This window comes from Sciurus carolinensis, chromosome 7 (genome assembly GCF_902686445.1).
Source record: "Sciurus carolinensis chromosome 7, mSciCar1.2, whole genome shotgun sequence".
Lineage (NCBI taxonomy): Eukaryota > Metazoa > Chordata > Mammalia > Rodentia > Sciuridae > Sciurus > Sciurus carolinensis.
In genome coordinates this window covers 153795195-153807931 of record NC_062219.1, presented here as the reverse complement: position 1 = coordinate 153807931, position 12737 = coordinate 153795195, and the positions used below count along the sequence as shown (strand labels likewise).

Sequence of the window (12737 nt, the reverse complement as noted above, 5' to 3'; positions counted from 1 at the left end):
ACATTTTTTCTTTTGCCACAGGCTGCCTGCGACACTTGCCTCTGGATGCAGACACAGTCAGTCCCTCCTGCTCCTCTGGGGGTGGCCAGAACTTGGGACCCAGCACAGAACTTTGCTGTAGGATCTGCTCAGTCAGGAAAACCACATCTGAAGAGGTTTCCCTCTTACACTTCTCATTGTTCCAGAAATGGTCTCTGTGCTTACTTTAGCTTGGTGTTAGAGACTTGAACTCATCAGAAGAGTCAAAAACAGGATTCCTGAGGCTCAGAATAGATTCCTTCCTATCAAATTCTTTTAAAATATGAGGGTGTGTGTGTGTGTGTGTGTGTGTGTGTGTGTGAATTTTTAAATACATAATTCCAAATCTATCGTGAGCAGAAGTACTAGGGATTTTGGACAGAAGCAACAGTGGGACTCGGCTTTGAGGAAGTACTTGAAACCACAGAGTTGACCCTAACGCTGGAGGTGGCATCTGACATCCTTCCCAGTCTGCTGTTTCAATCACTCCTGTCCCCTGCCTAAAAATGTTGCAGTACTTCTAAAAATGAAAGTAAAAATGTCACAAATATACTTGAGCTCTGAATCAGTTTTAAGTGATTATGAGAAGACACTTTTGGCTACTTTTAGTTTGGAGTGAAAGGTAAAATGAAACACGTGCCCAGATAGTTAATGTCCGGGGCATGAAAACCTCTTGGCGATCTCTAAATTCAGTTTTGATTCAGGGTTGCATCATGGAGTGTCTGTTTAGAAATAGGGGAGTTTCATGGAAAAAATATAAAAGGTTCACTGCTTCATTGGTCGATGGAACTTTTTGTCAATTTTCAAACTGGGGGCGGGTATTTGTTAACCAGCTAACCATGGAGTACATCACGTGGAAGGCTGTCTGCTAGGTGGCAGAGAGAGGAAACTGGAGAAGACACTGGTGCTTCACCAAGTGCCGAGTGTAGGTGAACAGCCATGTGTGGTGCGCTCTGCAGGCAGGACTCACCTGCTGGGCATCTGGGAAGGCTTATCTCAGGAGGGCCAGGAGGGCCACTGAGTCCCGGAGCCTGGAGGCTGGAGGGGAGAGGTCAGGTGGAGGAGCTGCCGTGCAGACACAGGAAAGTCAGCGGTAAAAGCGAGCATGGCACTCAAGGGAAACTCAGAACTTCCTGGAACCCAAGATAGGGCCAGGTTTTTAAGAGAGGTATGACGGAGTAGGAAGCAGTATCTACGGAAGTAGTGAACTGGGGCAAACATTCTTCCTAGGCTGAGCGATGCTGTGTGCGAGCACTTGAGTGGCAGAGGTGGGAAGAGCAGCTGCAGTTCTTTTGAAATACCCAGGAGCCGGCAGACTCTGGACAGGCAAGTGAGAGGAGTCTAGTTCTCTAGCAAAGAGCATCAGAACCCTAGGGAACCAGGATGCAGACTCACCTTCATTTAAAGGGGGGAGAAAGTGCACCTGGGTGTCCACCATACCTGGTACTGGGAGCCGGGGCTGACAGTCTTGAAGGAATGAAAAGGGCTTTTGAGCTGCCAGTTCCAAATGATCGCCCTTAACACTTGACACTAGTAATCAGTCCCTTCCAAATGTCTGCCTTTCCATAGCATGAAACAAACCACTGAGACCCTGCTGCGTCTAGCCCCTGCTGAAGTGGCCAACCTCAAGGAAGGAATCAATTTTTTTCGAAATAAGAGCACTGGCAAAGACTACATCTTGTACAAGGATAAGAACCACCTGAAGGCATGCAAGAACGTGTGCAAGCATCAAGGAGGCCTGCTCATCAAAGACATCGAGGATCTGGATGGCAGGTACCAGGGGTCCTTTGCTTTCTCACTGGCAGCCTGCTGGCAGTTAGCTTTCTCTTGCTAAGAACTCCAATTTAACATCCTGCCCCGCTTGAGAAGGAGTACAACTCCTAGGTCGCCTGAGTTTCTGTGTGGGCATCTGGGGTGCCTGGAGGGCACAGTCCCCTCGCTGGGAGGATGCCTCTCTGGGACAATAGGGGCACTTTTCCGAACCCTGTAGGAAGGCAGATACAGTCTTCCTGGCACCAGTTAGGATGACAGTATAAAAACAGCAGAGCCCCAGCTGTCCCTACCCTGAACAGTGGCTCTTCAGATCATTTCTTAGACGAACAGATGCTTTTGCCAGGGTGTCCCTCAGCCCGATGTTGAGCCACCAGGACAGGATTGCTTTGTAATCAGCGACTGCTAGAGAGACAGCAGCTCTCCTGCGGCATCTGCAGGTCCTCAAGTGTTCATCAGAACGCCCTTGCGATGCAGGCAGAGACTCCGCCTTCAAGTTCTCTGCGGTCGAACCCTCTGTGTGGTCCGGTTGTTGGTGTGGGTCTTATTTCTCAGGTCATCTGTGGGCAAACGGGCTGCATCCTCACAGGGGGCCGTGAGAACTCCCTGCTGTGACCGTGGGGGAATCTGTGGCCTGTCCTAGAACTCCCTGCCAGTCCAGCGCTCTCACACCTTCACAGATGTGCTCTGCTGCACGGTCACCCCGCCCTGCCCAGTATCGTTAGCTCTTCAGAAGCTGATCCTCTCTAGCTCCGGGGGCTCCTTGGTTGTGAAAGCCCTAGACAACCTGTTAAAACTGCACCTCAACGTACCCTTAGTATAAATATGTACAAAGTGGCATGCAGGACATACTAGGGCATGCTTTGCTGGCAGGTCTGCCGGGGAAGACCCTCAGGCAATTTGCCAACAGCTGGTCTGGTCGCCCCCCTCCTGCCTGTGTCGGGGAGCCTCTGGTGCACGCGCAGGGCTGCTCAGGCCGTTTCTGCTGCCTTGTGAAGTTTCGCGACTGGGTTCCTCCCTTATCTCCTTAGTGAGCTGTTTCACACACTGCCAGTTCTCTAGTCATTTAAGGAGTTGTTAAAGCTTAGTGGTTAAGACAGGATCTCTCCTCCCCAACTGCCTGGGCCCGACTCCACCACCCACCAGCCTAGCGATAAACTTGAATGAGCTTCACAGCCTCTCTGGGCTTCAGTCTGCTCATTGATGAAGTTGAAAGTGGTCACCACGTTGGCAGGTTTCTGGGAGGGTTAAGTGATATCAAATATAAAAAAGCACCTAAAAGAATATCCGGCCTGTGGTGGGTGCTGCATGGACGTTCCCTGCTCTGCCATTGCTCTGCCCTGACTCCTGTGGCTTGTGTAGGGGCTGTTTATAGGAAAGCTGCTTGTTTTTGCATTCAGACCGTCCTCTAAACATGGCTGCTTTACCACACCCACCTTCCTCCTCCATCCACAGCCTCGGGGGAGCAGGTTCTGTCCTCTTGGTTCTCCGGCACTGGAGGACACAGGGATGTACTGAACCTTCCTCCTTCATGAAGCTCACCCGCCACAGCCTCCCGTTCATACTTCCAGCCCCGATTACTTCTCCTGAGTCCCCTTTGCCACTGTCCATGGGAAGAAACTGCCTTTCCCAGGCTCCGTCAACAATAGTGACCTCCTTGTTCAGTCCTTTCTGCCACTCCGTCAGTTTTCTTCTTGAAATCCACACCACCAAGCTCAGCACATCTTAAAAGCCGTGCTTCTCTGTTGAGAGTCGCAGCCTGTCCCGGGTCCCTGCTTCTGACAGTTTCCCCTCCCAGGGCCCCGCATGCTGGAATGCCCTGTCTTAATCTTTGAAAGGTCATGGGCTGCTCATCACTGTGAAAGAGGTGTCATGAAGTGATCATTCATAAACTGAAGTGTGGAATCTGATGAAGATCGAAAGTTCTCAGGACTCGCTTATATACGAAATACATGTTTTTAATTTTTTAAAAATCTGATGTTTCTGGCTTAAGGTATATTTTTTGGTTAAAAAATTCTTAAAAAAAAAAAAAAACACTACCAAAATAAAGAGAAAAAAATGAAACTGTTTATGACCACCCCCAACCACACCCTCTAAGCTCAGCTAAGCTTTTCTTTCCTGGGAAAAAAATAATGTGCAGCCCGCTTGGTAACACTGTGATTTTCCTAATGAAGTAGGGTTGAATTAGCAAATAAAGAGACACTCAGTTAAGTTCAAATTACGGATAAACAGCACCTTCTAGTATTCTTCCAGATGTGGGGTTGGATACGGGGGTGGGGGGCGGGAAGGGTGGGGGTCTGGTCCTAGGTTCACACTATTTTGTTGACAGTCAAAGCTATTCTCTCAACTCTCCTGAATAAAAGAGACTAATTTGGTTTGAAGACTATTTAATTCTGTTGTCTCCATTGATTTCTTAACGCATGTCATTTTTTAACATGCAGTTTATCTTCATTCTTTTAATCACCTTTTGATGATTAGACTACATTTCCTCGAATATTCGAGTGTTAACTGTTAACAGTTTTTTTTTTTCATGGATTTTGTATTCAGCCAACTAACTAATTTAATTTCATAGTCAAATAATGCATCCGAGCCTAATCAAGATTAATTTTTATTTTCACTTTTTCATAATCCTAAGGATAAATTTTTTTCCACCCAGGTCTGTTAAATGCACGAAGCACAACTGGAAGTTAGATGTGAGCACCATGAAGTATACCAACCCTCCTGGGAGCTTCTGTCAAGACGAACTGGGTAAATACCATCAGTGTCAACTCCTGTCTTCTGCTACTGTCTCTACTTATGTTGACCTTTCTCTAAGTTCATCTGAAGCTTTGGGTAATTCTGGTTTTAAACTATTAGACCTTTTTTTAAATAACCAACATTGAAAATATGTTGACTCTTTCTCCAAAATATCCCTTCATTCATTCATTGGTTTGGCAAATACTTGTTGAGACTTTACCACATAAAATGATTGTGCTAGATACTGAAAGCTACAAAGATGCATAAGATAGAGTCAATGTAAAAGAAACAACAATTACATGCAGTGGTTGGCTAAGGCAAGCCAGGAATAGCTAAGAACAAGGGTGTGATGGTAGGTTTCTCAACAGAGATCCAGCGTATTATGATAGTGGCTTACAAATCTTATCTGTGAAGAGACAAGATAAACTATGTTCGCATGTGATCCTCTTAATAGTTTGGTCAAAGTTCACGTGTGAGGGGAAGGGAAGGACATGAACCTAGCTGGTTCTTTCTGACATGGACAAGAAGCCAGAGCTCTGGTCAGATTCCTAGTATGCTGGGTCCATGTCCCCTCTCCTCCCTCCAACCCAGAAAGGACTGAATAAGAAATAAACTTGTTTCTCTTCTTTCAAAGGACAACATTATGACAAATTTATTTTGCAGATCTTAATTGCTTTAATTACAATTCTGGACATGCTCAGGTTATATTTATTGCCAGAAAAAAAGGAAATGACCGGCATGAACAGTCTGATTGGATACAGAATGCATCTTTTGGGGTTTTCAGCCTCTAATTGACTAGAGGCTCGTCTACTGCCATTGGCTGAGACTCAGTTGCTAGGTTACCTGAGCCCTTACTAGTCATGCATCCACCGTAAGTTATGCTCCCACTTCTCTGACCCTTTCAGCAGTCAAACCCTTCACCTCCTGTTTGCTTTCCCTTGAACTTCTGTCCCCTCTACTCCACTGACACGGCCGCTGTCAGGGTGGCCATTGTGCCCTGTGTGGCTGAACCCGGTGGAGTTTCCCATTACCTCTTGCTCTGGCTCAGCAACACGTGCGAGTGGCTCACTCTGCCCCCTGGGTGGGTGTGCTTTCTTCTCCTGGCACTTGGGAAGACCACCTCTGAATCAGCTTTCTATTTGCTCCTACAACAAAGCATCACTCACGCAGGGGCTTCGAACCACATGTTTCTTGCGGTTCAGTTCTGAATCTCCAGAGTCTCGCGTGGGTTTCCCAGGTGTCCGCAAGGCTGCATTCCTTTGGGGAAACTCCAGGCGAGAAGCATTTCCTGGGCTTCTCTAGCCGGTAGAAGCTCCCGGTCTCCATTTCCATAGCCAGTCATATTGTATTCTCTATTTTCTACCACAACATCTGCCTCTGTTCTGCCTGCCCTTCCACTTAGGATGGTCCCTAATGATTACTTTGGGCTCAGCCAGAGACTCCAGGGTAACTTCCCTACTTCAAGGCTAGCAGACTGGCGACCATAATAGCATCTGCAACATTAGTTCCACTTGGTCATGCCTCCCACCTTGTTCAGCTCCCCAGGTTAGAGCACAGACGTCACTCTATCTGCCAGGCTCTCCTGTCAGACATTCCCACCACACTCAGCCACTTCTCAGACTCTCTAGACCGGGAACACTGAGTTGCCCTGGAACTCTCTCCTAAGTTCTATCTAAACTCTCCCAATGTAACTGGTCACATCTGCTCTCACAGTCCCAAATGCTATCTTTACTCAGACAATGACTCCAAAAAGTTTGCCCTGCGCTGGGCACAGTGGTATAACCCTGGAACCCTAGCAACTTGGGAGGCTGAGTCAGGAGGATCACAAGTTCGAGGTCAGCCTCAGATTTAGTGAGACCCTCAGCAACTTAGCAAGACCCCATCTCAAAATAAAAATTAAAAGGACTGGAGATGTGGCTCAGTGGTAAAGTAACCCTGAGTTAAATCCCCAGCACTAAGAAAAAAATAATTTCCTCTGACTTTGACCTCATCCCTGAGCTCCACTCTGCCCTCTGCCACCCAACTGCTAATTCAATGTATCTTAACATGAATTTCTAATAGACTTGCACGTGCACAGCCAAAAGTGAATATTTCATGCACAGCCTCAACTTATCCTCAAAACTCTCCTCATCCAGCCTTCCCCATCTCTGTAAATGGCACATCTGCCACTTGCTCAAAACCTGGGAATCATCCTTGAGTCTTCTCTTTCCCTACACTCCAAATCCAATCACTAGCAAAATGAAGTTGGCTCCCCCTCCCGGCCCCCTCACCTTCTGAGCCCATCCACCCCTTCCTCTGCACTGCCTCCACCCACCTCTTTGTCCCTCCCCTTTGGCCTGCATGTCTGGCCTTCCTGCATCTGTCTGCTCTCTCCAGCCCACTGTTTGTTATTACCCGGTCTAATCTTTTGAAGATCCAAATCAATTCACACCACTTTCCAACTCAAAACCCTCCATGGCTTCCTCGCACGCTCCAGAACGTGCCTTCCTTCTGGCTCAGTGAGCGCATCTCAGGGGAACCATGAGCAAATGTCCCCCAGTGCAGCTCCAGGGCTCAGGGCTGCTCCTTCCTAGAAATTCTATTTACAAAAGAGAAAACTGGGATCCAAATTACACATGACAATTAGGATAGATCCCAAAAGTGATACTGTTGAAGAAACTAAAGCAATAAGGTGATATTTATGACACCTAAAACAAAGCTTGAGTCATGAATATTATCTACAGCATATCCCATTTCTGAAAAGGCATGTGTATAATCACACGTGGGCGGCAGAAGGCAGTTCGAGTGGTGGCTACCTGAGGAGGTGGCTGGGCAGGTTCCTGAGCACTGGGCAGTGACTCTCTACCTCTCCATTTCTTCATGCTCACATCACATATGAGATGGTCCATCAGGCCATTCCCACCCTGAGCCTCTGTGAGGCTGACTCCAAAGGACTGTAAAGAAAAGGACCCTGCACAGGGCGAAGGGACCCGGGCGTCCTCCATGTCCACCTAGGGGCAGAGCGCCACTGCTGAGGGGTGCATCCTTCACCCCGAGAAGACAGAATGCTCTTCTGGGGACAGCTGCTCTTTGCTTTGACTACAAGTTCATCTTCCCTCCGCCTCTCAAAAGGGACACCGGGATCACCACCTGTTTTCCCCAGTGAGCGTGGCCCAGTCTGTGGAGCCAGCCTGGGAAGCCTGTAGACACTCCTTTACTGGAAGCCAGTTATGGTGCTGCACACATATTATCAAGAGTATTTGGCATAAAACTGACAAGAAGCTCAGGTTGAGACATAAATACCATTAGTTTGCAAAAGTGAGAGGATCTTAGAAGAGCGACTTCATGAAATACTACTCAGAAATCCATGGCTGCTTAGGGGCTTTTCTGGAAACCTGAGGTCTATTAGACAAGACCCAAGAGAGCTGCTGTAGCCGGGTGGTGAGGGCGACAGTGATGGGCTTGCCAGGCTGCCTTCCTGACCTGGCTCCATGAGGCTGGGTGAGTTACACAGAGTGGAGATGATATTGTTAGTAGCCATCTTATTGGCTTGCTGTAAGGATTTTTTAAAAATTAATACTTGTTCAATTCTCAGTACTTGATACACAACATAATGATTTATTTGGATTTTATATCTTAAGTAACCTGCACAAAACCTCTGAGACCAGACAGCAGGAACAGGAAGGAGATTTTCCTTCCAGCATCCCGTGGGGTCAACTGGAAAGGTTAAGGCTGGAGCTGCTGTAGAGGCTGGTACTACTGTGGGGTGGGCAAGGGGCAAGGCCAAGGGAGGCAGCCGGGGGGCGGGCAGGAAAGAGCAAACCTCCATCAAGTTCAACTTTTGCTCAGCTGAGGAAGCCCCATGAGGCAGGGAAGATTTGCAAACAGAGCTTGCTTTTCAGTCCAGTGCTGCCAAGACAGAGATGAGTCCCAAGAAATGGTTGGGCTCAGTCCACCTGGGGCAGGCTCTCAACTATGAGTACTGGGTCTTGTTATCATCATAAAAATATATGGCCACAACCGGAACACTGAGATTCAGGAAAGCAGCAGTGGGAAGAATGTTACCTGTTCTCCCATCAGGGAAGCTGTTTTGATATATCTCATTTCAGACTTTGCTGCCGTCGCCTCCCTCCCGAACCATCCTCTCTCCCCTTCCCTTCCTGTCCTCCTCCTCCTCCTTCATCACAAAACAATCCATGTGTCATAAAATTCACCCTTTTTAAAATGTGCAATTTAATGATCTGTACTGTATTCACACGGCGTGCAACCACCACCACGATTAAATGCCAAACATTTCCACCACTCCGAAAAGGAACCCTGCGAGTGAGAACGATCACTCCTCATTCCTCTTTATTCCTAGCCCCTGGCAGCCAGTAATTGACTCTCCATCTTCATGAGTTTTCCTTTTCTGTATATTTCACATATTCGGTGTAGCACAGTGTGTGTCTGGCCTCTTTCACTTTGTATAATGTTTTCGAGTTCCATCCATGTCACAGCGTGTATTGTTCTTTACCTCCTTCTCTTGAGTGGCTAAGAAGGATGCTTTGTGTGGCTGCATCCCACTTTGACCAGGACCACTTTGTCCTGTTCTATAAACAGCCATGTGCAAACTTTCCTGTGGACCTTTGTTTTTGGCTCTCTTGGTGGTACACACCTAGGAACAGGACTGTGGGGTCAGGAGGCACCTTGGAGGACCCTCACTCTGTTTCTGCAGCTCCATGCCTTTTACAAGTTCATCAGTTAGCTGTGATGACTCCCCTTCCTCCACATCCTCTCCTTCACTCATTATTCCTCTTTCTTGCTGATCTTCTTTGAGGCTCAAATATTTTGGCAACTTTGTTGAAAATCAATTGATCACAAATGCAAGGGTTTATTTTCAAGTTTTTCACATCAGGAAGTGTGAGTCTTTGTGTTTTATTTATCAGGATGTGTTGGCTCTTCTAGGTTGGTCTTTTGATCTTTCCATGTGAATATTGCAGTCAGCTTTTTGATTTTTTGAAAAAAGTATTAAAGGCAGTGGGAATTTCAATAGGAATTCTATTCAGTCTGTTAATTTGAGGAAGTATTTCCATCTGAATAATACCTAGTCTCTTGATCCATGCACATGGGATGCCTTTTGATTTACTGAGTCTTCTGAAATTTTTTTCAACTATGTTTTATGGTTCTTGGAGTATAAGTTTTGTATTTCTTTTGTTAAACTTATTCCTAAGCACTTTTTACTTTTTGATGCTATTGTAAATGGAATTATTTTGTGAGTTTCACTTTAAAACTGTTGATTGCTAATGTATAGAAATATCATAATTTTTTTCTATTGACCTTATGTTCTGTAGCCTTGCTGAACTCATTTATTAAGTCTAATAGTTTCCTAGTAGAGACCTTAGGAAACATACAAGACTGTGTCCTTTGTGAATAGAGATAGATTTACCTCTTCCTTCCCAGTCCGGATGTCTTTTATTGCATTTACTTGCCAGTTGTTTAGATAAAACCTCCAGGAAGAAGTGGCAAGAGCAGACCTCTTTGTCTTGTTCCTGCCTTTAGGGGAAAAACAACCATGGTGTTTTCTTAGATGCTTTTTATCAGACTGAGGAAGTTCCCTTCTATTTTCAGTTTTGTCAGTGCTTTTTTTATATCATGAACGAGTGCTGTATTTTGTCAAATGCCTTTTCTGCATGAACTGAAATGATCATGTGGTTTTTTTTTTTCCCTCATTTTGGAATGTACTATAATGACTGTTTTTTTTTTTTTTTCCAAATATTGAAACAGTCTAGCATAAACCCTTCTTGGTCATGTTTAATTTTTTGTATTTCTAAATTATATTTAGTTAAGGCTTTTTGTATCTATAGTTGTAAGAAATACTGGTATTTTGTTTTTCTTTTCTTTTTTTTTTTTTTTTTTTTGGCGGTACTGGGGATCGAACTCAGGGCCTTGTGCTTGCGAGGCAAGCACTCTACCAGCTGAGCTATCTCCCCAGCCCTGTTTTTCTTTTCTTGAAATGTCTTCACCTGACTCTATGATCAGGTTACTTCTGACCCATCGAATGAATTGGGAAGTTTTTTGTTGGTATATAATTTCATAGTATTACCTTATGATCCTTTTTATTTCTGTAAGTTCAACAGTAATGTACTCTTTTTTTATTCTTGATTTGAATAATTTAGAGACCTCTATTTTTTTGCTCAGTATAACTGAAGTTTTCTCAATTTCTTGATCTTTTCAAAGAGTCAAATTTCATTTTCATTGATGTTCTCTTTTGTTTTTGTATTTTTATTTATTTCCTTTTGCTTGCTTTGCATTTAGTTTGCCCTTATTTTTCTAGTTTCTTAGGTAGGAGGTTGAGATTTTGGGTTGAGATTTTTCTTTTTTAATGTAAATATGTACAGGAATAAATTTCCCTCTTTGCACTGTGTTAGCTGCATTCTGTTAGTTTTGACAAATTGTTTTTGAGTTTTCATTTGTTTCAATGTCTGTCCTTCCTTCCTTCCTTCCTTCCTTCCTTCCTTCCTTCCTTCCTTCCCTCTTCCTTGGTACTTAGGATTGAACCCAGGGCTACTTTAACTCTAAGTTATAGCTTTAGTCCTTTTTATATTTTGTTGTGAGGCAGGGTCTCAATAAGTTGCTTAGGCCTGTCTTGAACTTGTGATCCTCCTGCCTCAGCCTTCCAAGTAGCTGGGAATTTGGTGTGTACCACCGTGCCTGGACCAATGTGTTTTCTAATTTCTCTCATGATTTCTTCCTTAATCAATTTGTTACTTAGAACTTTGTTGTTTAATATCCACATATTTGCACATTCCCCAATGTTGCTCTCTTATGGATATCTAATTTTATTGCATTGTGTTAGAAAACATATTTTATGTATACTTTTGTGCCTTTTAAATTTATTGGAACTTGTTTTATGGCCCAACATATGGTCTGGTTTATGGTCTTGTTCGTCTTCTATTTCCTATTGATCTTCTATCTAGCTGTTCCATTCTTCAGTCTTCATTTTAGGCTCAGTTTTACAAACAGTTGTAATCACTTTCCATGTGGTTTCTGCATCTCGATGTTTATCCTGATAACATTGTAATAGGTATTAGTCACATCGGGTCAGGTTCTCCGCCTGGTGGCCAGCGGCTCAGGGGTGGCGTGCGTTCTGAGAGCCGCGTCAGTGCGCAGGCGTCACAGAGTGCTGGACGGCCCAGCGGTCTGGACTGCCCCGCCTGCCGCACGCCTGGCTGATCCAGCGCGGCCCACGCTCCTGAGCGGCGGGCCTGCGTAACACGGGGTGGTGCTGACTACTGTGAGCAGTTGCAGCCCAAGCCGATTACTTGTGTATCCAAGAGCAGGGAAGTGCAGTGAAATGAGGCGCCAGAGGTCTTTAGAGGCACGCATCCTGGGCTTCCGTGGTGGAGGCGCAGGGCTGGAAGCGGCCCGCGGGGAGCCCAGGCCTGGGCAGCGCGCGGCAGGCGCCGGACCTTGTGACCTGCACGCCCGGGCCACGCTGGGGTCACCGACAATACTTCTTTCCTTAACAGTCGAACCTGGCTTACTCTGACTTTTTAACATTACGAACGTCTGTTTTTGTTTTGTTGTTTTAACTTTCTGACTGTATCCACACTTAGTCTAAAACACAAACACGTTGTGTAGTTGTACAAAAGTATTTCTCCCCTTATATCCTTATTGGACACGTTTTCCTCTACTTTTAAAAATCTTTTAACTTGCACTTGTTTTGTGACAAGCTAAGACACACACGTAGGTCCTATGGGGCCGGGGTGCCCACTACCTGGTCTTCCAGCTCCGTGTCCCGCAGGAAGGTCTTCGCGCAGGAACAGGCATGGCGCTTCCCTTCTCTGACAACAGCGCTGTAGATAAAAACCAAAAGCAGTTTCTGGAGGACCCGCCTGGGGCTTTCTTGAGGACGTGACACTCTTTCTAGGAGGTCCAGGGCAGCTTGCTTGGTTAGGTTCTTTTATTTGCCACAGATTTGCTTGTAAGCATGTGACTCCCTGTGAAGATTCTATTGAGGAAAACCTTCTGGTGTTGGAGTCCCTGTTTTTTAACTTTGTAAGAAGCTTGTTGGTCTACAAAAGCGGCTGCCAAGCCTTTCACGGTGGGTTTTCTTAGGAGCTCTTCTTTCCATTCTCCTACATTCTCCTTTTTCTTGCCTCTTCAACCGTGTGTTCACCAAGCGCTAGACATTTTCCGGCTCCCATTTAATCTCAGCGGTCACTATCTACTGGCCCATCATTGACGGTAGCATC

General features: G+C 45.7%; 1 protein-coding gene across 2 annotated transcripts in view; it reads left to right on the top strand.

Moving 5' to 3' along the window:
• Window positions 1–1218: 1218 nt before the first annotated feature.
• The window catches only part of LOC124988806 (cytidine monophosphate-N-acetylneuraminic acid hydroxylase), a 59042-nt gene continuing 47523 nt past the window's right edge, over window positions 1219–12737 (top strand). For both annotated transcript variants that reach the window (XM_047558580.1, XM_047558579.1), the window contains exons 1-3: window positions 1219–1344; window positions 1588–1791; window positions 4445–4536. In XM_047558580.1, coding sequence (XP_047414536.1) covers window positions 1589–1791; window positions 4445–4536 — 295 coding nt within the window. In that variant the 5' untranslated portion in view covers window positions 1219–1344; window position 1588. The remainder of the gene's footprint in view (window positions 1345–1587; window positions 1792–4444; window positions 4537–12737) is intronic.